The sequence below is a fragment of the Pieris rapae genome, chromosome 3 (genome assembly GCF_905147795.1).
Source record: "Pieris rapae chromosome 3, ilPieRapa1.1, whole genome shotgun sequence".
In the NCBI taxonomy this organism is placed as follows: domain Eukaryota; kingdom Metazoa; phylum Arthropoda; class Insecta; order Lepidoptera; family Pieridae; genus Pieris; species Pieris rapae.
The window spans coordinates 1,143,061-1,165,827 of NC_059511.1; the positions used below are offsets into that span (position 1 = coordinate 1,143,061).

The following is a 22,767-nucleotide window of genomic DNA, read 5'->3' on the forward strand; positions in this document are numbered from 1 at the left end:
AAACTCCGACATGTCAAAATCCAATACATTTTTGACGTACGAGAGAGTACGTACAGACTTAGCGCTGAGTATCGTACGTTGCCAAAGGATTCGACACTTATCTTCATTATGACCGCATTGGACGTGCACTAAACGTCTGTTGCCATGGTAACCATTCGTACAAAACCAAAATGTTGCACTAATACTTGAATTTAAATATTTTATATGACGGAGCTTAATAACGAATATCACTAACAGTAATAGACTTAGGACTTCCAAGAAAAAAAAAACAATTTTTAAAAGACAACTCAATGCCAGGCTCGAGAGTGCGGCAATGCACTTGACGTTGTGTCCATGGGCTGGAATAGAACTGCCCATGGGCCAAGTCCATCTCAGATTTATATTGCTAAATGAGATACAGATATACTGATCTTCAGTGGATCAGTATTTTCAATTTATAGTTATATACTATGATCACAACAAAAATATTAAAAATAAATAAATTTTAAAAAATCAAATTACAAACACAAAAAAAATATGATGTGGTGTTGGATGATTTTGTGTTTTTTTTAAGTTGTCAAAAATTACGTAATAGTAAAATTAATTAAATAGAAAATTAAAACAATTAAGAAAGTTTGGTCAGTGTACCTTTAACTCTGGCATTTCCTCGCTGTATTGCGATACAATTATTATTTAATTATTAAATATTGTCTTTAGTCTATGATAATTATGATGTACACAAACTCATTTATGATTCGTTAAATAAAAACAACGTACATCAAAGTTATCATAATGTTTTATTTAAAATTTCAATGCTTCTATGGAATAGCAAGGAGTTGTGAGTAACTTAGTTAATTAAACGATGCTTATAATTGATAGAAATAATAAATAGTGATTTTCTCACAGCCGAGATCGAAACACTAAATAGAATCGCACAATGTAAGCACATTAAGACGAACTTTTGGGTAAATAAAACATATGTTTTAATTTCCCTATTATCTGGTCAACTACGTTAATATTTGTTTGCGATGAGATAATATTTTTGGTATCGGTTTACTTTTGCTGAGGATTTAATGAATCAATTTTAATACTTTTTGTATGAGGATAAAAATTTTACGGAACGTCACGTAGATGTGCAGCGTTTTTGTCGAAGGAAAGGGAGAGAGCGATTGAGACTGTATGAGAGAGAGTGAGAAAGGGAGATCGAGAAAAATGTCAGGAATTGGAAATCAAAGGAATTTACTATTTAAAAAGCTTAGTAACGACGCTATCTTGTGGGAAAATTACTTAAATTATTAAATAGAGTATATACTCTATATTAACAGTGATACAAATACTCTTGAGAGTCAATAATATAATATGATTATATTAAAGTTTAATCATTTTATATAAATTATATGTGTAGATGTTAGCAATGGGTGTGAACTATTAAATATCTAAAGTTTGGGATTTGAAAGTCGATGAAAAGAAAGTAAAAAGAGACAGACACATAAATTAATAACATTTAACGTAGGAGAAAATGAGATAGAAATCATTATACAGTGTATAAACTTTAAGTAACAATTACATTCGTCACATTATCTTGAAACCAAAATTATTAAAGGTTTTACTTCTACCACACGTTTTTTCTGATATAAATTATACTCACGAAAAGGAATATATTCATTAAGTTATCATAAAATCTATTAGTTAATAAATGTGAAATAAACGAGCTTATAAAATGCCTTATTAATCCGATGTAAACAAATAGTAACGTAGTAGTATATGTGGCAAAGTAAATGTGTAACATTGGTGTAACGTTGGCCAAGGACTGGGCGCAGTTGGTGCAGAGTCTTGTGGAGTCGGGCTGGACCGCGCACGTTCAGGTCGCGGAAAACGTACGACACACACACACAATATTACATTATAGTTTTTTCTATATATATATATATATATATATCGGATCTTGAACGAATTTTCTTGTTTACTTTGAATCCCATTGAATCTGTGGATATCGGGAGATAGCTAAATCCCTAAAGAGAAAAAACTCTCCCTTGTGAATTTTATTTAATCTGTGGATTCACAGTTCCGAGTTGCGAACGTGACTCTGTATCTTGCGTCACGGCACAGATTATAGAACGCATTGGCAGTACTCAAAAATATTGCTCGTAAACTCTTTTCTCCTTCACCTTCTCTTCTGCTGCTAAAATACAATTTCAGATAGAGAAATGTGTACCGATAAGAGAGAAGATAATTTCCAATGTATTTAAATATATATTCCAAACGAATAGTGCTTGATTATCAAAATATATAAAAAAGTAACGTAATTTCTAATTTGCGACGTATTCGTTCACGATCTCTTTAAGCGTACATAAAGACACGTACGTTTCACTATTTCTTCTATAGACCACAAATTACGTAGATAAAGGAATGAATTCTCCCACAAGCGGGCCATAGATAAAGATTTTCACAAACTATTATCTATAGCCCGGTTTCATATAGGTTTTTACATATTTTTATTCAAGCATGTGTAGCAATAAGCTGAATTATTTAAGCTTCCACTAAATGTCAATTGTTTTTAGAATTATTTGCCTTTGAAAGTTTAAGTTATAAATTGTGTTAATAGATAAATTTGCACAAGCATGTATTATGGATCACAGCTTTGTCTCTCAGACCCACTGACCGGTGTTTGAACATTTACTGTTAACTTGTTCACACGTGGGTCAATGATACGTTTACTGACTTTTAAAACTAATTATAGCCTGTCACAAATCAAAGTTCCAAAGCGTTATAATATAATTAGAGATGAAACGGATAGCAGTTTGGCCGGATATCGGATATTCGGCCAACCGTGTGGCCGAATAGCCGAATATCCGGCGGGACTTAGCCGTTTGATATATCACACACACGCACACTTCAATCACTCAGGTTTAACTCAAGAAAAACTACTGACGATTCAAAAAAACTAAGTTATTAGCACTAGGTGGATTTCTACTTATATACAATATGAGTACTAATTAATTAATTTTTTTCTATTGCATTTATGTATTGTGTGATGAAAAAATTTACTACTGAAACTCATTATATTTCTTAAATGATACTAAGACTGAATAAAGCTAATAATTACGTAAAAGTACATTTTTTTATTCAGATTTTTTTAATTCGGGCGGATAGGCATCCGGCTTAGTAGTTAGTTATCCGGTATCCGGCCGGATAGTATAAAGGCCACCGGATAGGCCGGATACCGGATAGTTACCGGATATCCGTTTCATCTCTAAATATAATAATTATTATTTAGTTAAGATTAGTTTATAGTCCGGTCAGTGAACGTATGAGGGGTTATTGGTATTGTTTTACAGGTGTTATGTGTATTTTAATGTGTTTTTTAGAAAAGTTTATATTTTCCAGCTCGATCCACCGACGTCGAGTTACAACACGACGTATATTAATCACAGCTCGCCTCATTCACCTCAGACAACGAATACGCAACACACATATTCAAGGGTGAGTAGATAGAGATAGATTCTCTTGTCATATACGGATAGATGCTATCTATAAAAACGATTATACCTTATAAGTTTTATCATCGCAAGTCACACAAACTATAATTAGTATTTTGCGACTGAACCAATGATTAAAAAGGCGGCCACGCACTTCCGGCTGGCAAAATTCTGGAAATATGTTTATGCGGTATCGCTTAACATCAAGCGAGCTTCATGCCCACTGTAACTATAAAAACTTTTATACTAATAAAACTATTAAGGATTTCTACGCTACCCTTTGTCCCACCTGTGGGACATGGGATCTTGCTTAAATAATAGAGTTTACAAGTTATCTATTTACCAAATAAATTATTACTAAAAGTAATTTTGTTTACTTTTGTTGGATCTTTAAAATTTTATCCTATTATTCCCTAAAAGTTTTCATTTAATGTGGTGTAAAGTATTGGAAAGTCGGAAATAATATTAACAATAACGCCTTGTTCATTAGTTACGTAATACTTGATACTCCCTTCTTGCATCACTACATAGTATAAAACAAAGTCGCTTTCTCTGTCCCTATGTCCCTTTGTATGCTTAAATCTTTGAAACTACGCAACGGATTTTGATGCGGTTTTTTTTAATAGATAGAGTGATTCAAGAGGAAGGTTTATATGTATAATAACATCCATTAAATAGTGGAGAAGTACTGTTATTTTTGAGGTTTCTAATGTGATGTCGTAAATAATTACATTTTTTCCGCTTACATTGCAAACGCAGGCTGAACCCTACGAGTTTTACCAAAATAATGCACTAAGTATTGTACACATTGAAAAGGTCTACAGAAAAGTCTGTGATGGTATATGTCTATCTCTTATGAATAACCCACATTTTATATACAACGTTCACAGATTTTCTGTAGTGTATTTAGTATCAGCATTGCACCCGTGCGAAGCCGGGGCGGGTATAGTACGGACGCGGAGCACGAAGAATTTCGTACAATGACCCCTCATCTTATGTCTTTGTCGCTCGCGCATAAACATATTGCCGTTGCGCTCACACAGATGCAGTGACCGCCGTATTCAGAGATTGTAAACCTTTTAGTCATAACCATAAAGACATGCGGTGGTGCACATGTACTTTGGTTTGTTTTGTTATAAGTAGTATATATGTTATAGTATAGTATATAAGTAGTAACGTATCTGGCGAAACATCTGATAGTTCATCAGAAATAGATGCCTCTGACTAAAATTAAATGTTTTTTTTAAGAGTATTTCTGTTTTTTTTTTACCAAATCTTAGTCGCAATCATAACTTTTCCTTTTTATAAATCCATCAAGCCGTTTAGTCTAAATAAAAATCAAACCTACCGTTATTAATATTCGTACTTATAAAAAAAACGAACTTCTTCATGCTCCGCGTCCGTACTATAGCTAGTTTAGAGATATATTTTTATCGTAATGGTCGCAGTCGTCGACGTCACCGGGCATCCACACGCAGACGCACACGTACCCGTCGTCGGGCGAGGGAAGGGCGCGGGACCCCGTGGCCGGGGGCTTCCCCCTCGCCTCCCCCTCGCCCGCCACCCCCGCCACGCCCGCCACGCCCGCCTCCATCCCCGACATCATACTCACGGGTGAGTTATTAAGAGTTTAATTAATTATTTTGAAGGTAAATATCAAAATCCATTAAAATAAATTGTATAGAAATAAAATTATAATGCCTTACACTATTGCGTTCTTTGTCGAGTTTATGGGATATAAGACTGCCACACATCTTCGCAAACATCCTCCACAATGGGCTACTTGAACAGATTTTAAAAACCAAAATTATTAGTGACACAGCAAATTGTTTTTTTTTATTCATTTAAATTTTCAAATAGCATTGACAATTTCAAAACGCATATTTTGGTAAGATGGCGTCTCACTAGTCCCTTTGACGTATACCGTAAGCACATAAACAAACGCAAAAAATTCATTTACAAAGAACTTTCTTAATTATGTATTTAATGTTACATATTTATAATTTAAGCCTTTTTCCACATTATCATATTGGCTTAGTCCTGTAAGGATAATCTTATATATAAAATTCTTGTGAGGGTGAGGGTTAGTAACTGAACTCCTCCGAAACGGCTCGACCGATTCTCATGAAATTTTGTGTGCGTATTGGGTAGGTCTGAGAATCGAACAACATCTATTTTTCATCCCCCTAAATGTTAAGGGTGGTCCACTCCTAAATTTTTTTATTAATTTTTTAGACAAAATTTTTCGTTTTTATTTTTTTACGATATACCATACAAAAATACATGCAACCCTAAATTTTCACCCCTCTACAATCATCCCTTATGTTTTTTCTGTTAATTATAAACTTTAATTTTTTGGCACAAAAACATGGCAAAACAACGTTTGCCGGGTCGGCTAGTGTATTTTATAAATAAATAAATAACTTTCAGATTACTCGGGTGAACTGGACGCGAGCATATTCGGCGGCGAGGAAGCCCAACTTCGGGCGGGCCTGGACCTGGACGACCTGTCCCTGCTGGAGGAACCCAGTGCTTTACTACCTGACTCTTCCGTGGAACACGAGTTCCGAATGGACCGGATCGACCGCATGTTATAAGTTCTTCATTCTTGGCATTTACATCGTTCGATGCATTTAACAATTTTGAATCAAGTGCAATTACGATGGTAATTACGTTTTTATTTGTTTTTGTTTCATGACAATTTGTATAGTTTCAATGTGTTAGGATCGCGTGCTCGGGTTTAGTTTGCTACTGAAGGAAACGGCTCGTAGAAATTACGAGTGATACGGGCGTAAAACTCGCGATTGTGGTATGACGCCGGTACTCATCACACATTCCCTATATAGTACTGACGGAACAGGTTTTCAGATAGTCAATTTGAGAGAAGTACAGGGAAATTATCAAACGGAAGTTTATTTATGTTAGACTTTCCGATTTTTTCAAATTACTATTTTACAGGTTAAGTTTCATTTCATATAAAATATATTCTATTTCAAACTGAAGTTTGAAGCAAAGTTAAATTATTTTGGATCTGTTCCGAACGTATTAAGAATACGCGTAAGTGCGTACACGTACGCGGATGTGTACGCGTACGTGCGTACGTGTAAGCGTGCGCGTACATTTCATTTTAGGGTGCAAGTATTTTAATGGGTTAGGTACTTCGATAGACGTGTACTCGAATATCATTTCGTGTAAATATTGAAGATGTTCTACGAAATTGCATTTAAGCTGTCATTTGTACTTTTTATATCTTTCATCGTTAAGCCGTTGCTCAAACGAGTATTTTCCCCAATTCGCAAGAGATGCATGCTTCCTGAATATTGTCTTGTATATTTTCATGTAAATATTGAGATAAGCTTTTGTCGCAAACATATCTGTGTGTGGAACTTTGAGGTCAATTTTACGAATCGGTATATGGCCAATTTACAAATATATAGTACATAGACTAGTGACGGAATTTCAGGAATGTGGGACATTGTGCATGTGATTTTCGTTTGTTACCGTCAAATCTTAATTGCCATTATCATCTGTAACGGTGGTATCAAAAAATTGAGCTATTTTCTTAGATAAGTCGTCAATTCGCGTTGGATGGGATTATAATCAAAAAACAAAATAAGCAACATTACAATTTTACGGTGGCATACGATACATAATTGTGACGTCACGTATTGTCGTAACTATGACATCGGAGAGCGTTCAAGTATTACGTCACACGATTTTTAGATATTCTTGACCTCCCCCCCCCCCCCCAAATAACGCGCCGTTACGTTTTTCTGTACCCAATAGTGAAACGTTTCGTTACCACCCAGTGACCCATTAAAAGTTCCCTAAATCCCTAAAAGTAGTTCCCCCCCCCAAATTCGTTACATAATACTTAACGCTCCCTAACAACGAATTACCATATTTAATTTTAATTATTGGACTTGGTATCTGGAATCGTTTACAATAATGTTTTTATAAGATAACCTCGAAATACGAAAGTTACCAGTTTGCTCACAAATATTTATTAAACACACACACACAAATGAAACTTTATGTACCTATATTCGGGTATAACATCACCAGATTTTGCTGTACAATATAAATGTACTACTGGTAATTTCAATATAAACCCTTTTTACGGTCGCACTCTAAAGTTTCCGATTAAAATCTCTAAAGACAAATGAATAATTATTAATTTAATGAACGTGACAGAGACTTAGCTAAAAATTACGTTATCTTCCGAATTTTTCAATAAAAAAACTTTAAAAGGCGTATAAAAATACACTGAGTACTGCCGTACTTAACAATTTCATTACACTGGTTGTAATTTGATATACATTAGCGCTTGCAGTGTCCCAAAATAGATGTATGTATTGTTTCAATGCTCATTCTACGTTAAGAGTCTAGTCATTACGACTTAAGAGTTTCAATTTGACATAATATTTGCCCGTTATCCTACCGATGTTGATTTTCTGTTTAATATCTTGTTACTTTGCCCGGTTTGCATACTTTACGAGTACGTATTTACGAACGCGTACGTATATACGTACTCGTACATACGTGTATACGTCCGTACTTACATACGCGTATACGTACGTACTTACGAACACGTACGCGTACGTAGAGACGTACACATGTTAGAATATATTAAACAAGCCCGGCATTGGTGGTATGTAAAATTTATTATATATTTAACGAATATCCAAAGATGGTTAATTTTTCAAAATTTATAAACTTAGTTCAATTAATTTTACAGTGTTGACATATGAAAAATTTAAATTTCCTCAAAGGTGATAAAACTGTATGACAGATGCTTGTTTTAATGTGATAAAGGAGAAGCACAATTAATGCCTAATCGGCTTTATTACATACACTACGAAAGATATATAAAATGTTATGTTAAATCAAGAATTATTTAAGATTATATATTTTATTTGTTGGAAAATGCCTTCCACGGCGTTTGTATCGGACTTAGATTCAAAAGTTTTAAGAGAGGGAAACCAATAGATTTATTAACGTCTTCAACGATCAGTCATGTCGATCAGAACTGTCACAAGGATGATTCAGAATGTGGCTTTCATGTGTCAAAAACGTATTGACATTTGACATGCGAGAACGTTGCTCAATCCCAAATCTACGTTCAAGAGCTGTCAAATCATTTTTTCCATTTTAACTTTGACATACTAATTGTGATTTGAGACTTACAAGTATGTCAAAATCGAGGTAGGTAGACTCATTTTCCGCAATTAGACTCAAATGGTCCGTTTTGCGTTAAGTCCTGGTTACTTTAGCCAGCCTAGCTCCTTCCAGAAGCACAGAAGTCTCCTGGGCACTTCACAGGCTTCACGGAGCGACACTGTTCCCAGGATTTCCCTTCGTTGTTTAGCCACAGCCTCCCATTCCAGGACTACGTGGGTGACTGATTCCTCTGTGCTGACAGCCTCTGGGCTGATGTCAAAATCGAATACGTTTTTGACGTTGCCAATGCCTCAAAGACCGGTTACACACCGGAGCTATGACTTAGCTTCAGATGAGCCTTCTATTTAGCCGTTCTAATAGTCCGGGAGTGACATTAATAAGTCGCTCTGATCCTTTACTTTAGAGAGTTTACCCAACATAGCCACAGGCCACACCCTTGTAAGTAAGCAAAACTTAATTTAACTTAAATTATAGTTCATGTGTGTGAAAAAGTGATTGCTGTTGACGTAATCACGAAATAAAAAAATCAAAGACTCGCAATCTCTCCCCCCTCTCCCTTGTAGTGAACAATTTAATATTAAACATTATCTATATTGCAAGGGGGTCAAAAGAATTTTAGAAATGTTAAGGGGATGGTACAAAAATTCTTAGGTTGAGACAGTACTGAAGACGTACGTACGTAGTAATATTGGTTTCTCTATCTTTTATTACAAGGTTGTGAGATCAACAAGACTTACTTTTTTACGCCATACAACGATCAGCGCGTGGAAAACATTTTCTTCACGTCGTTTCTCGTCTTCACCTTTCGAAATAAGTATGTAAGTGATGTGCTTTAACGCGAACACCAAATGGATGGGGCCTAATGCTATTGCAGTTTTGTTGCCATGGTAACGGATCGAATTGTCGGTAGACTCGCTCGCTTATTTGTGATTGGTTTAGAAATGGATCGATAATAAGCGATGCGAGTTATGCATAGACAATTTCTTTAGTTTTTGGTACAATTCCTAATACAAACGAAATTTTGATTGCAGCGCGTTTGATGAAATACTAGTCGTCTCTTTTCAATACAGCGTTAACACAATGAGTTAGAAAGAGACAAGCATACTTTTGTTACAATAGTATTTTTTAATAAAACTGCAAAAGCATGCATAGGTCTTCGGCTAGGCGTATTTTATATGACATTAAATTTAAGACATAAATGTTTTTTCTCAAATATGCACAAACTTATTGAGGAATTTTGCAGTAAAATGTTTCAGTGGTTTGTTTTATTAAAACCAAATGTACATATTATGTGTGATAGAGATGAAACGGTCTCATTTAAAAAAATAAATTTTGTTGTAAGTATGTCTGCATTTTGATTGCTTTTAAACGGCTTTTCCTATATTTAAGATTGAGATATTCCATATTACTGAGATGATGAGTTTCATCATCGTACGTCGAGGCAGAATACGAAATTCCACCCGTATCACCTCGTCCATCGTTTCACAACTGCGCGTTTTTCTAGGCAGTTTTTGCCGCGCACCACCACTTTGTGGAACCATCTGCCCACTGAAGTATTTCCCAACCAATTCAACTTAGGGTCCTTTAAGAAAAGAGCGTACCAATTCTTAAAAGGCCGGCAACGCACTCGCGAGCCCTCTGGCATTAAGAGTGTCCTTGGGTGGCGTTATCACTTAACGTCGTCCTCCTTCCCGTTTGCCCCGGTTCTATAAAAAAAATATATATAAAATTGAATCACATGATCACTTTGTGTCGTCAACTCTACCGCTTGTTCGGAATCGCGACCACACACACACACACAAGCAGGGAGGAGCGCACAAGGTGAAAGGCAAGAACCTTGGGATAGTTTTTTCTTTCTTGATAGGTCTTCAGTTATTTCCAATTCTTATATTAGATACAGTTAAATATCTGGAGCAAAAAATAATAACAAATAAATCAGTGGCGCTACAACCTCTTTACATTTATTGCACACTTGAAGCCAAAATGAACCCTTAAATTTCCTACACCCATAAACGGTGGTATCAAAATTTTGTTTCGACGAAGAAGATTTGCAATACAGCGAGAAAATGCTGTCAGCGTTACAGGTACACTGCCATGGGGACCAGACTTTTAAAGTTTTGTTTTTATTATTTTTTTATTACTCTATATGTTAAGCAAATATACCGTATATTGGATTGGTTAGATTTAGGTTGTAATTAATAATACATTTAAAATGTAAAACCTTTTTACAACTACATTTCTACACTTCAATAAATATCTGGCCAGTTAAAAATTAAAAAGTTGATTGTCAAACGTCGTTTCGTTTATTTGCAAGTTATTGCCGTATTTGCAAGATGCGATTTATAAATCTATTGTTGGTTTTTGGATTAGTCGCAAATGGAGCTAGTAGACCATCCCGGGTTGAAAATGAAAGGTAACAATTCATATCCGCAATTATGTTTGCACCACTTCCGTGGCTTAGTGGCTAAGGTTCCTGGGTTCAGCGCAACAATAATTGTGTTCCTCTTCCCTTCTTGAAAATATTGAAAAAGTAAATAATAAAATATTTAAAAGATATTCCATCTTGCGTAATATATATTTTCGTGTTGTTTTTCATTTTAGTGAAGTGTATGCGGAATATGAAGAAAAGGAGCCTGCTGCTGATGAATACATAAATGACAAAGATAAGGTAGGAAGTTTGTCTTGTATCTCGGAAGAAATCATCTTGTTTTGCATATCAGTACTTATTTAAAGACATATAAGTACTATAAATGTCCTTATATTCTAGGACTCGCAAGAAATAGAAACAAGATCTGAAACTCAAGACGAGGATGTTCGCAAACAGGCTCTGACAAATAATGAGTATGAAAATGTGTGTATTCCATAGCGAGTTTTAATTTACTCTATATTAATTTTCAGTACTCATACCATCATTGTCTTATTTATAGGTGATGGAGAGAAAACTATACATGAATAAAAATGAAAATATGGGTCGCGCCGAAGAAATGCCAATATCTGGTCACTATAAATCTGATTCAGGACATGACGAAGCCGAAGAGGAGGCAGACTTTTCACAGCCAGCGCCAAACGAACGTTTTAAGACTTATAAAAGAAACCAAAATAATGAATATAGATCTGGTGATTCAGACGTTGGCTCGAATGATAATAATATGGAAAGTAATCGTCGCATTATAAAGGATAAGAGCGATTATAATAATGAAGCCATAGAGCCGCGAGATCAACCACTGTATAAACAGATAACGTATTATAATAAAGTACAGGGTGATTTGTTCCACAAAAAGAAACCAAATAGCGTTTTCAGTTCAAATAGGGATAGACGGGAAACTGTTCTTAATCAGCAAGAAACCCTCAATGATGATAAAAATATAGAGAAAAAAGGAGTAGAGAATAACAATGAAGATAGTGTGTCTGCAATTAAGAGAAACATCAAAAAACTTTCAAGAGAAGAACTTGAAGATCTTCTAAACTCTCTTTCAGACGATAAGAGAGCACTTCTTAACAAAATAATTAGTAACAAATTTACTAATGATAACGTAAATAAGAGAGAAATTACCAAAAAAGCCGGAGCCGTAGAGGAAAATAATTATCTAGAAAATAGCCGGTCGGATTTAAATAAACTTGAAAGTGGAAGTTCTGTGGACTCACTTTCCTCTTTATCTCAAAGTGAAACAACTGAAACTACAAAACAATCAGAAAGTAGTGAAATTTCTAAAACAAAGGCTTCCGAATCTGATGATAATACTTCACCTAATAATGAAAAAAAGGATGAAGTAAATGATATGAACCTAAACAACAATCAAGAATCTATGCAAGATAATGTCGCTCTATCGAAAGACAGTAACGGAAACGAAAAATCAAAGAACGAGAATAAAAGGGAAATAAATATTGAAGAAATGACACCGGAAAACCCCGAACTGATTAACGAACCCTCGAATAATGAAAACTATGATTCAGATAAAGATGCTAATTGGTCGGAATTGATGAAAGATGAATCTGAGCTGCACAATAGCAACCTTTATAAAAGAGGTGTCGACGATTATTCCAATACAGCCGATGTTAAATCACTAGAAGATTCGTTTCCATTATACGGAGCAGATAATGCAAAATCATCCTTTTCTCAAATGGCCCCTCTAATCCGTGTAAAAAGAACAAATAATATTAAGAGATCTATAAATCACAGTTCAGGTAATATGAAAGTCCCATATTTCCCTGGTGCGGCTAATGACGATGACAACGAGAAAGATGAATTTGACGATGGATTCAACTTTGAAAATTCATACAACTATGAAAAAGTCGGAAAGGAGGATAATAAAAACATCGGTTACTATGATATAAGTTCAAATAGGAACCGTCAATATACTAAACCAAGTCGAAAGTGCGAAACAGATTCCGCAAAGATTGGTTCAGATACTGACAACGTTCTTTCGAACATTGAAGGAGTTGATGATAACTTGATGTACAATAAAGAAATACGTAAAAAACGTATTGCAGACGACACTGATGCCAATCAATTACAACAAGAATCTCTGGACTCTGCAAAATCGTTTAACGAGAATAACATGAGAGATTCACTATCGAAGAAAGATTTACATTACCAAGATCAAGATGCCATTGGCGCTATACAACGCGGTGCTAATGAGGAACTTGGCCGATATAAACGAATACGAAGATTAAACAAGTCGCCGCCACAAGAGAATACACAATGATATTTAGTTATACATAGACTTTTTATTAACTGTTCAACATTAAGAATTTTATTTTAATTTTCGTTATTTTTTTGTCTGCTAGTTTGTTTTAGTGACGTATAAGTTTAATAAAGTATTACTTTTAAAGAAAGTTTATGTTATTTTATTCAAACGTACTTTAAACCTCAATTAAATAAGCTTTGATTTCACAAAGGGATTATAAAAATGAGGTTTATAGTACTTTAATCAATAAGAAGGAAACTATAAAAATTTAATAATAATACTAAGAAACCTTTTTTAAACATACTTACGTTTAAAAAAACAAGGAAGTTATTCTCAGAGAATTGTAAAATAGAACATAATGATAATAAAGCCCGTTTAATTTCCAATCGTGACAAAAAAGATAATTTACAACTTATATTTTATACATTATTTTATTTATCTTGTTATATATCCTATATCTTAGCCAAATTTAGGACCGTTGTGTAGATCGGAACCCCTTCGCGGGAAAAGTCCTCCAGCTCTTTCCAACTGATTTTGTCCATGGCTTTCTTTCTCTATTCGCTTCCTGTTACCGCTTCTATTTCTTCTATCCAACTTATCTTGAAATAGAACGTTTTAACATTATTAAAACGTAGCTCTGATAAGGTATACGTGTTATATAATTTTATGACAGTAAAATGAAACTTTATAGTTAACTTATTTTTAAAGTCTGACTGACACCGAAAGCTGAGTAAGTGTATAGTTTACGAATTGCAGTCCTAATAATTAAACGATTTCTGTTACCCCGGTTATTAATCAGTTTAAAATCAAGAGGATGACCGAATCATTTTGGATTCCCGGATCTGCTTCACATTTTGTTGTATTAGCAAAACTAATTGAATTGAAGATTTCATTAAATAAGGCTAAAATTTTCATCGATTATGGTGCCGTCCATGCGTCAGATTGACCCTCACCCTGCCATACGTGCACGGGGTGACAATGGGTGGCCATGCGTCGTGCTCGAGAACGGGTGTTACTTGTAATGACTGATTATGCTCGTATTGTGTGTGATCGACTACGTGTTTGTGTTTTGTTCTCACTATAATATCCATTTAATGTTTTCATGCTGATGGTTAGCGTTTTCAATAGTTGTTTACCTTACAATTTTCTTGTACACTTTTGTGTAACCTGTCAGTTAAAAAGAGAGGCAGATAGTTTCTTGCCAGTTCGTTTCGCCTGCGCCTTTATTTGGGAATAGAATATAAATTTATTTTATCAAAAATTGACGTGCATTTCCAATGTTATTAAATACATTTAATTGACGCCCGAACCCTACAATTAATTCACAATCGATCGATCTCCTGTCTGCAACCCAATAAACAAACCCTACGAAGACAGTCCATTTTTGGCGACGGATAGAATGCAATATCTTCGCTCTTCATACTCATATTTGATAATCAATATAAACCAAATAAAGAAAATAAAACCGTCCAAATAATATTAAAATATACATGTCTATGTTTAAAACATATCAAATAGCTTTTTGATTATTTTAAAAACTTTTGTAAGTTAAAATCTTAAGATAGGATATTGGCACAGTTGAACTGTCATTTTCATACAAAGGTCTATCCACATACAGCGATCCGAAATACCATGAATAGCATGTATCGACAGGTGACTATTACAATCCGTCGATTGGTTATTGGCGCACTTTTACAATATTTTGTTTTAGATGTCTATCTCAGATGGTCAAAAATGGATTGAAATAAGTTATTGGGTTTCGGCGTAAATTTATCACTTATTAATAATAGTCTATCGGTAATAGTTCAGAAAGGATATTAAAATAAAAAAAAAGGTTTTTGTATTTTATAACGATTTTATTACATGGCATTTTGTTATAAATATATTAATTGTCATAAATTATATAAAAATCGCAACATTATTATTTTAAACATTGTTTAAAAGTTTAGTTAAAGGCACATTATAGTCTTAAAATTAGTATTAAATCGCGGTTTTAACTCAAAGCATATGGATATAATAAGGAATGGTAAAATATAAAAAAATAAAATTATAAAGAAAAAAGTATTCTGCGTTTTAAAACGTTTACGATAACGATTTTTTCTCTGTTATTTTTTCAGTGTAGAACTTGTGTTCCCGAGAATCACGAGAATGCTTGTATGGAGTCCGCGTAGATTCTAACAACGTTGCTGGACATGTTCCATGAACGTGGCCCCTAAATTCTTGTTTATAGCTTGTTCCACTCCCATCTCCGAGAACGAAATGTGAATTCGATCCGTGTCGCGAGTGTTGCTCAACTCTCTCAATGTGTTCGGATCGGTCAATCTTTTGAGCATGTTGCGACTTAGAAAAACTTCCATACCGGGATTCTGATTGGCCAAAGAACTCACCGCCAACGCGTAGATTATCTTTTATTACGGCACGAGGTTGTCTCTCTGTAACAAACGTGGACTGCCCGTCCCGTCGTTGTTGACGTCGAGTATCGACACTTTCAGTGTGATGAGATGTAACGGCTGTGTTGTCTCTAGCCGATCTGTGCATTGAGCTGATACTCTTCCTGTCTGCGCTTTGAGTCGAATTGCTTATATATTCACCACGCTCAGACAAATTGCTGATGCTTTTCCGCTGTGCTGCTGCGGTGGAACTTGTAGTGTGATATGCTTCTGTATTTGAAGTTACTCCTTTGCGATGAAGAACAGCGTTACTGGAATTGGCATCGGATATAAAGTCGGAAGTACGCTTATGATATCCACTTCGATTGGAGTGATCTTGTTGGGAAAGCGAATTGTCCCCACCATGCATAGCTCTTTGGAACTCAACGCTAGTTTTAGTTACGCTATCGCTTAACTGATTTCTGTTTACTGTATGGTTTTGATTGGAAACGTAAATATGTTTTGTATTATGTTCGTGGTTTTCAGTGGAAATATTAGAAAGATCTGCACCCTTTCGTATGGTTGATGTTTGATAGTCGTGTTGCTGACTAGGTCCTCCACGATTATTAATAATTCTCGTAGTATCACTTTTATCGTGTATAGTTGATGTTTGATGGTCGTGTTGCTGACCAGATCCTCCACGATTATTGATAATTCTCGTAGTATCACTTTTATCATGTGTTGTTGATGTTTGATGGTCATGTTGCTGAATAGATCCTCCACGATTATTTATTATCCTCATAGTGTCACTTTTATCATGTGTTGTTGATGTTTGATGGTCGTGTTGGTGACCAGATCCTCCACGATTATTGATGAACTTCGTAGTGTCACTTTTATCATATATCATGTGCTTTCCAAGGATTTGATCTCCACTACGTACATCTGAAGCGCTCCGAGATGTTTGAGAGATCTGAGAACTGTTGTCGCTGATATGTGTCGATTTAATTTGTTTCGTAGAGCTAGAAACTTGTTTGGATGACGAAATATTCTCATGTTGTTGCTGGCTGGTATCATTTTGCCTTTGATGTCGGGTATTGTCAGATTCAGTGGTTCCTTTTATAGAGTATGTTGTATTTAATACATCGCTATGATTGCGATTATATTGATTCTTCTGTGAGGAATGGAATTGATTTGACGAAGATTTATTTTGTTCCGTCGAAATCATCCTACCTGTAATCCCGCTTACACCTGTTTTTAATCCAGGCGCCTGCTGAGGTTCAGAATGTATGGGATGTGATTTTCCCGTATCAGCAGTAATATTATTCACTTCAATCATCTTAGTCACATTTACCCATTTACCCCCTATTAATTTCTTTTCAGTTACTTGTTTCATTGTTTTTGTAGAGGTCGAAGATGTTGACGTATTTTTGATTGATCTAGAATCGCTCTTATTAATTATATTTTTGTCATTCTGTTTAGTTATTGAAGCCGAAGTACGATTTAATTTATTCTGATCGACTGAACTCGTCGACGGTATGCGATCAACACTACCGTGTCTAATATTTCTTTCATCTTGACTTAACACTTTAGAATGCTTAACGTCTTCTGAACGGTAAGTAGAGTTATCGATGTGTGAATGAATAACTTCGTGTTTTGTCGTAGCTCCGTGATGATGCTGAGCGTATTGATTGTGGTTTTCATGATGTTGATGCCGCTGGAAATTATTTTCTTGTTGTTGCACATTCTCTAGATGATTGTGTTGAGTTCTGTTTACATCAATTTCATCCCTATGTATACGATTAGAATGATTATGATTTTCAGTATGAAGCCTAGATTCCGACACCTTACTAGTGTGAATATGTGTATCACTTTGATTTTTCCTTGTGTTGTAAGTTGTATCTGAATCAACAACTTGTCTTTCATGTGAATGCCTACCTTGTCTATTAGGGCTTTCGCGGTGAGGTTCTGTAGGAGATTTAAATGTTGGTTTACCTGTTTTACCAATTGGGGTTGAAAAATCAGTTGGTTTCCACTTTGATTTGTCGGTTTCATCTTCCACAGGTTTTATTCTATCAGACGGCTTTTGCGAATACGGTTCAGATGGATTTTCCTGATGCTTTGGAGTGGAAGGATATCTGGATCGTGAACCAGGTCGCTCATCAGGTTTATGGTGTGGTTCGCCAGGACCTCCTTGGCTGTGTCGATAAGTATTGTTTTGCTTATCATTAGTATCAATTCTTTGAATCGAAGTTGTATGTTGTGAGGTAAAATGCGTGTTTTTGTTTTCTACATTTGTCTGGTCTATTTTTGTGAATTGCCTTGGTTCACCATTATGTGGTTCATTTTCAATGCTCTTAAGCACTGGTTTACTATTTTTAATTATATTATAGTCATTTTTTCGTGTAAGATCTTCAAAAACTCCTTCAATTTTTAAGTTATCTTCCCGGCGCGTTAATTTCACTTTTTGCCCTTTTACAAGACGATAAGTATCTGAAGATCGTATATTTTCCATTTTGCCTTCCATCTTCAAATTATCTTCATGTTTTACTATCGCTGACCTTTCACCGGTAACTTCTTGGTAATCATTCTTTTGTTTCATATCTATAAATTCACCTTCAATTCTTAAATTGTCTTCTCTTCTTATAATATCAACTCTGTCAACTTTCTGACGTAAATCTAGATCATGTTCTATTTTTAGATTATCAACATGTTTAAATGGTTTTCTTTTTTCAGCTGGTTGGGACGGAATAATTTCAGGCTTGTAGAATTTTCCATCAGGTTTTAAATTATCCTGTGGTTTTACAACAGGTGCTCTATCTCCTTTCGTAGCATTATAATCATTTCGAATATGCAAATCAATAAATTCGCCTTCTGTACGCAAGTTATCTTCATGTTTTTGAATTATGATTTTCTCAGTTTTTTCTATGCGTTTATAGTCATCTCTTGTTCTATGAATGTCCATCTTACCTTCCATTTTAAGATGATCTTCATGCTTCACAACGTCGACACGATCACCTCTGGTAGCTGTATAGTCAGTTCGCCGTATAACTTCCATATTCCCTTCTGGTTTAAGATTATCCTCGGGTTTCTTTTGAACAGGTCGCTCGCCAACTGGTGCAGCCTTGGGTTTATCAGGACGTTCAAATTTACCTTCAGGCTTCAGGTTATCTTGAGGTTTTTTAGGTGTCTGTCTCTCACCTGGCTGCCATTTTTCTGTTGTAGGTTTTTCAAATTCGCCTTCGGGTTTTAAATTATCCTGTGGTTTCTTTGGCTTTTGACGTTCAGCTGGTTTCCATTCATCAAGTTTTGGCTTTTCAAATTCGCCTTCTGTTTTTAGATTGTCTTTTGGTTTTGTTGGAGTTTGACGTTCAGCAGGTCTCCACTTATCTTCTTTTGGTCTTTCGAAGTCACCCTCTGGTTTTAAATTATCTTTTGGTTTTGTTGGCGATGGGCGTTCAGCAGGTCTCCACGTATCTTCTTTTGGTCTTTCGAAGTCACCCTCTGGTTTTAAATTATCTTGTGGTTTCTTTGGAGTTTGACGTTCAGCAGGTCTCCACTTATCTTCTTTTGGTCTTTCGAAGTCACCCTCTGGTTTTAAATTATCTTTTGGTTTTGTTGGAGTTTGACGTTCAGCAGGTCTCCACGTATCTTCTTTTGGTTTTTCAAAGTCACCCTCTGGTTTTAAATTATCTTTTGGTTTTGTTGGAGTTTGACGTTCAGCAGGTCTCCACGTATCTTCTTTTGGTTTTTCAAAGTCACCCTCTGGTTTTAAATTATCTTTTGGTTTTGTTGGAGTTTGACGTTCAGCAGGTCTCCACGTATCTTCTTTTGGTCTTTCAAAGTCACCTTCTGGTTTTAAGTTATCTTTCGGTTTTGTTGGAGTTTGACGTTCGGCAGGTCTCCACGTATCTTCTTTTGGTCTTTCAAAGTCACCCTCTGGTTTTAAATTATCGTGTGGTTTCTTTGGAGTTTGACGTTCAGCAGGTCTCCACTTATCTTCTTTTGGTCTTTCGAAGTCACCCTCTGGTTTTAAATTATCTTTTGGTTTTGTTGGAGTTTGACGTTCAGCAGGTCTCCACGTATCTTCTTTTGGTTTTTCAAAGTCACCCTCTGGTTTTAAATTATCTTTTGGTTTTGTTGGCGATGGGCGTTCAGCCGGTCGCCATTCTTTTTGTGTTGGTACTTCGAAATCTCCTTCCGGCCTTAGGTTATCTTCTGGTTTCTTTGGAGTTTGACGTTCAGCAGGTCTCCACTTATCTTCTTTTGGTCTTTCGAAGTCACCCTCTGGTTTTAAATTATCTTTCGGTTTTGTTGGAGTTTGACGTTCAGCAGGTCTCCACATATCTTCTTTTGGTCTTTCAAAGTCACCCTCTGGTTTTAAATTATCTTGTGGTTTCTTTGGAGTTTGACGTTCAGCAGGTCTCCACTTATCTTCTTTTGGTCTTTCGAAGTCACCCTCTGGTTTTAAATTATCTTCCGGTTTTGTTGGAGTTTGACGTTCAGCAGGTCGCCACGTATCTTCTTTTGGTCTTTCAAAGTCACCCTCTGGTTTTAAATTATCTTGTGGTTTCTTTGGAGTTTGACGTTCAGCAGGTCTCCACTTATCTTCTTTTGGTCTTTCGAAGTCACCCTCTGGTTTTAAATTATCTTTCGGTTTTGTTGGAGTTTGACGTTCAGCAGGTCTCCACATATCTTCTTTTGGTCTTTCAAAGTCACCCTCTGGTTTTAAATTATCTTGTGGTTTCTTTGGAGTTTGACGTTCAGCAGGTCTCCACTTATCTTCTTTTGGTCTTTCGAAGTCACCCTCTGGTTTTAAATTATCTTCCGGTTTTGTTGGAGTTTGACGTTCAGCAGGTCGCCACGTATCTTCTTTTGGTCTTTCAAAGTCACCCTCTGGTTTTAAATTATCTTGTGGTTTCTTTGGAGTTTGACGTTCAGCAGGTCTCCACTTATCTTCTTTTGGTCTTTCGAAGTCACCCTCTGGTTTTAAATTATCTTTCGGTTTTGTTGGAGTTTGACGATCAGCAGGTCGCCACGTATCTTCTTTTGGTCTTTCAAAGTCACCCTCTGGTTTTAAATTATCTTTCGGTTTTGTTGGAGTTTGACGTTCAGCAGGTCTCCACGTATCTTCTTTTGGTCTTTCGAAGTCACCCTCTGGTTTTAAATTATCTTGTGGTTTCTTTGGAGTTTGACGTTCAGCAGGTCTCCACTTATCTTCTTTTGGTCTTTCGAAGTCACCCTCTGGTTTTAAATTATCTTCCGGTTTTGTTGGAGTTTGACGTTCAGCAGGTCGCCACGTATCTTCTTTTGGTCTTTCAAAGTCACCCTCTGGTTTTAAATTATCTTTCGGTTTTGTTGGAGTTTGACGTTCAGCAGGTCTCCACGTATCTTCTTTTGGTCTTTCGAAGTCACCCTCTGGTTTTAAATTATCTTGTGGTTTCTTTGGAGTTTGACGTTCAGCAGGTCTCCACTTATCTTCTTTTGGTCTTTCGAAGTCACCCTCTGGTTTTAAATTATCTTCCGGTTTTGTTGGAGTTTGACGTTCAGCAGGTCTCCACGTATCTTCTTTTGGTCTTTCAAAGTCACCCTCTGGTTTTAAATTATCTTTCGGTTTTGTTGGAGTTTGACGTGCAGCAGGTCTCCACGTATCTTCTTTTGGTCTTTCGAAGTCACCCTCTGGTTTTAAATTATCTTGTGGTTTCTTTGCAGTTTGACGTTCAGCAGGTCTCCACTTATCTTCTTTTGGTCTTTCAAAGTCACCTTCTGGTTTTAAATTATCTTTCGGTTTTGTTGGAGTTTGACGTTCAGCAGGTCTCCACGTATCTTCTTTTGGTCTTTCGAAGTCACCCTCTGGTTTTAAATTATCTTTTGGTTTTGTTGGCGATGGGCGTTCAGCCGGTCGCCATTCTTTTTGTGTTGGTACTTCGAAATCTCCTTCCGGCCTTAGGTTATCTTGTGGTTTCTTTGGAGTTTGACGTTCAGCAGGTCTCCACTTATCTTCTTTTGGTTTTTCAAAGTCACCCTCTGGCTTAAGATTATCTTGTGGTTTAGTTTGAATACGCTTTTCTGCTGGTTTCCATTCTTCGTGAACTGGTTGAGAAAATTCACCCTCGGGCTTTAAGTTATCTTGAGGTCTCTTTTGTACAGGTCTTTCAGCGGGAGTCCATCTAGTTTTCTCAGGTGTTGTGAAGTCACCTTCCATTTTTAAATTGTCTTCTGGTTTGTTAGCTTTTGGTCTTTCCGATGGACGCCATTCTTCTCGTTTCGGTGTTTCAAAATCACCTTCAGGTTTAAGATTATCTTGTGGTCTTTTAAGTATTTGTTTCTCAGCAGGCCGCCATTCCTCTTGATGTGGCTGTTGGAATTCTCCCTCTGGTTTAAGATTATCTTTAGGTTTCTTTTGTATTGGTCGCTCTGCTGGGTGCCAATGTTCTTTTTGGGGAGTAGTGAATTCGCCCTCCGGAAACAGATTATCTGTAGGCCTTTTAGGTATTACTCGTTCTGCAGGTTGCCAGTCTTCCTTCACGGGGGTTGAAAATTCACCTTCTGGGACAAGATTATCTTTAGGTTTTTTAGGTTGTTGCCGTTCATGCCATCGTTCATCACGAATCTTATATTCTTCTTGTGTTGTTGTAGTTGTTGTCTCTGTATTTTGAGTTGAATAGAATTTTTCCAAATCTTCTTTCGTCCATGTGCGTCGTCTTTGGGGTCGTGTTATGACAGTATTTTTTTCTGTATAATCTGTTTGATTTGATGTAACGAAGTCTATTACACCTTCATGAATCAAGTTATCTGTTCTTTTCGTTACAAGAGTTGTTCTCTCTACAGAATCTGTAAAATCAATGTATTCTGACTGTGAAGTTGTTTCTGTTGTCATGTCTCCTTCTGGCTTAGTCCATGTATTTCTTCGTACAGTTTTAATTTTTTCCATGGGTTTTATTGAGTACTCGCTGCGAGAAGTTGTAGTATCTGTAACAATTGTTTGTTTATTAATTAATTGTTTATATTTTAATAATTTATTATTGTATCGACCAATTATATAACTTCTAAATAATATTTATTGTTGGAATA

General features: G+C 35.9%; 3 protein-coding genes across 14 annotated transcripts in view; 2 read left to right on the plus strand and 1 right to left on the minus strand.

Moving 5' to 3' along the window:
* Nucleotides 1–9,983, plus strand: part of LOC110991527 (CREB-regulated transcription coactivator 3) — a 28,712-nt gene extending 18,729 nt beyond the window's left edge. For all 4 annotated transcript variants that reach the window (XM_045634505.1, XM_045634506.1, XM_045634507.1 and 1 more), the window contains 3 exons: nt 3,367–3,462; nt 4,907–5,072; nt 5,889–9,983. In XM_045634505.1, coding sequence (XP_045490461.1) covers nt 3,367–3,462; nt 4,907–5,072; nt 5,889–6,055 — 429 coding nt within the window. In that variant the 3' untranslated portion in view covers nt 6,056–9,983. The remainder of the gene's footprint in view (nt 1–3,366; nt 3,463–4,906; nt 5,073–5,888) is intronic.
* An 875-nt stretch (nt 9,984–10,858) lies between these two features.
* LOC110991526 (GATA zinc finger domain-containing protein 14-like) lies at nt 10,859–13,374 on the plus strand. The gene is made up of 4 exons (XM_022256898.2): nt 10,859–11,052; nt 11,241–11,307; nt 11,407–11,490; nt 11,567–13,374. Exons 1-4 carry the CDS (start codon nt 10,973–10,975, stop codon nt 13,343–13,345), a joined length of 2,010 nt encoding a protein of 669 aa, XP_022112590.2. The 5' UTR covers nt 10,859–10,972; the 3' UTR covers nt 13,346–13,374.
* A 1,794-nt stretch (nt 13,375–15,168) lies between these two features.
* Nucleotides 15,169–22,767, minus strand: part of LOC110991520 — a 29,372-nt gene continuing 21,773 nt past the window's right edge. For 2 of the 9 annotated variants that reach the window (XM_045634568.1, XM_022256892.2), the window contains one exon: nt 15,169–22,665. In XM_045634568.1, the coding sequence (XP_045490524.1) occupies nt 15,410–22,665 (7,256 nt within the window). In that variant the 3' untranslated portion in view covers nt 15,169–15,409. The remainder of the gene's footprint in view (nt 22,666–22,767) is intronic. The other 7 variants (XM_045634575.1, XM_045634570.1, XM_045634574.1 and 4 more) reach the window with 7 other exon arrangements.

What these genes read in the sequence shown, in the direction of transcription:
- LOC110991526 (XM_022256898.2), top strand. Translation starts at nt 10,973, where the DNA reads ATGCGATTTATAAATCTATTGTTGGTTTTTGGATTAGTCGCAAATGGA. An exon ending in TCCCGGGTTGAAAATGAAAG is followed by an intron (nt 11,053 to 11,240) that starts GTAACAATTCAT and finishes TTTTCATTTTAG; the next exon opens with TGAAGTGTATGCGGAATATG. An exon ending in CAAATAATGAGTATGAAAAT is followed by an intron (nt 11,491 to 11,566) that starts GTGTGTATTCCA and finishes TCTTATTTATAG; the next exon opens with GTGATGGAGAGAAAACTATA.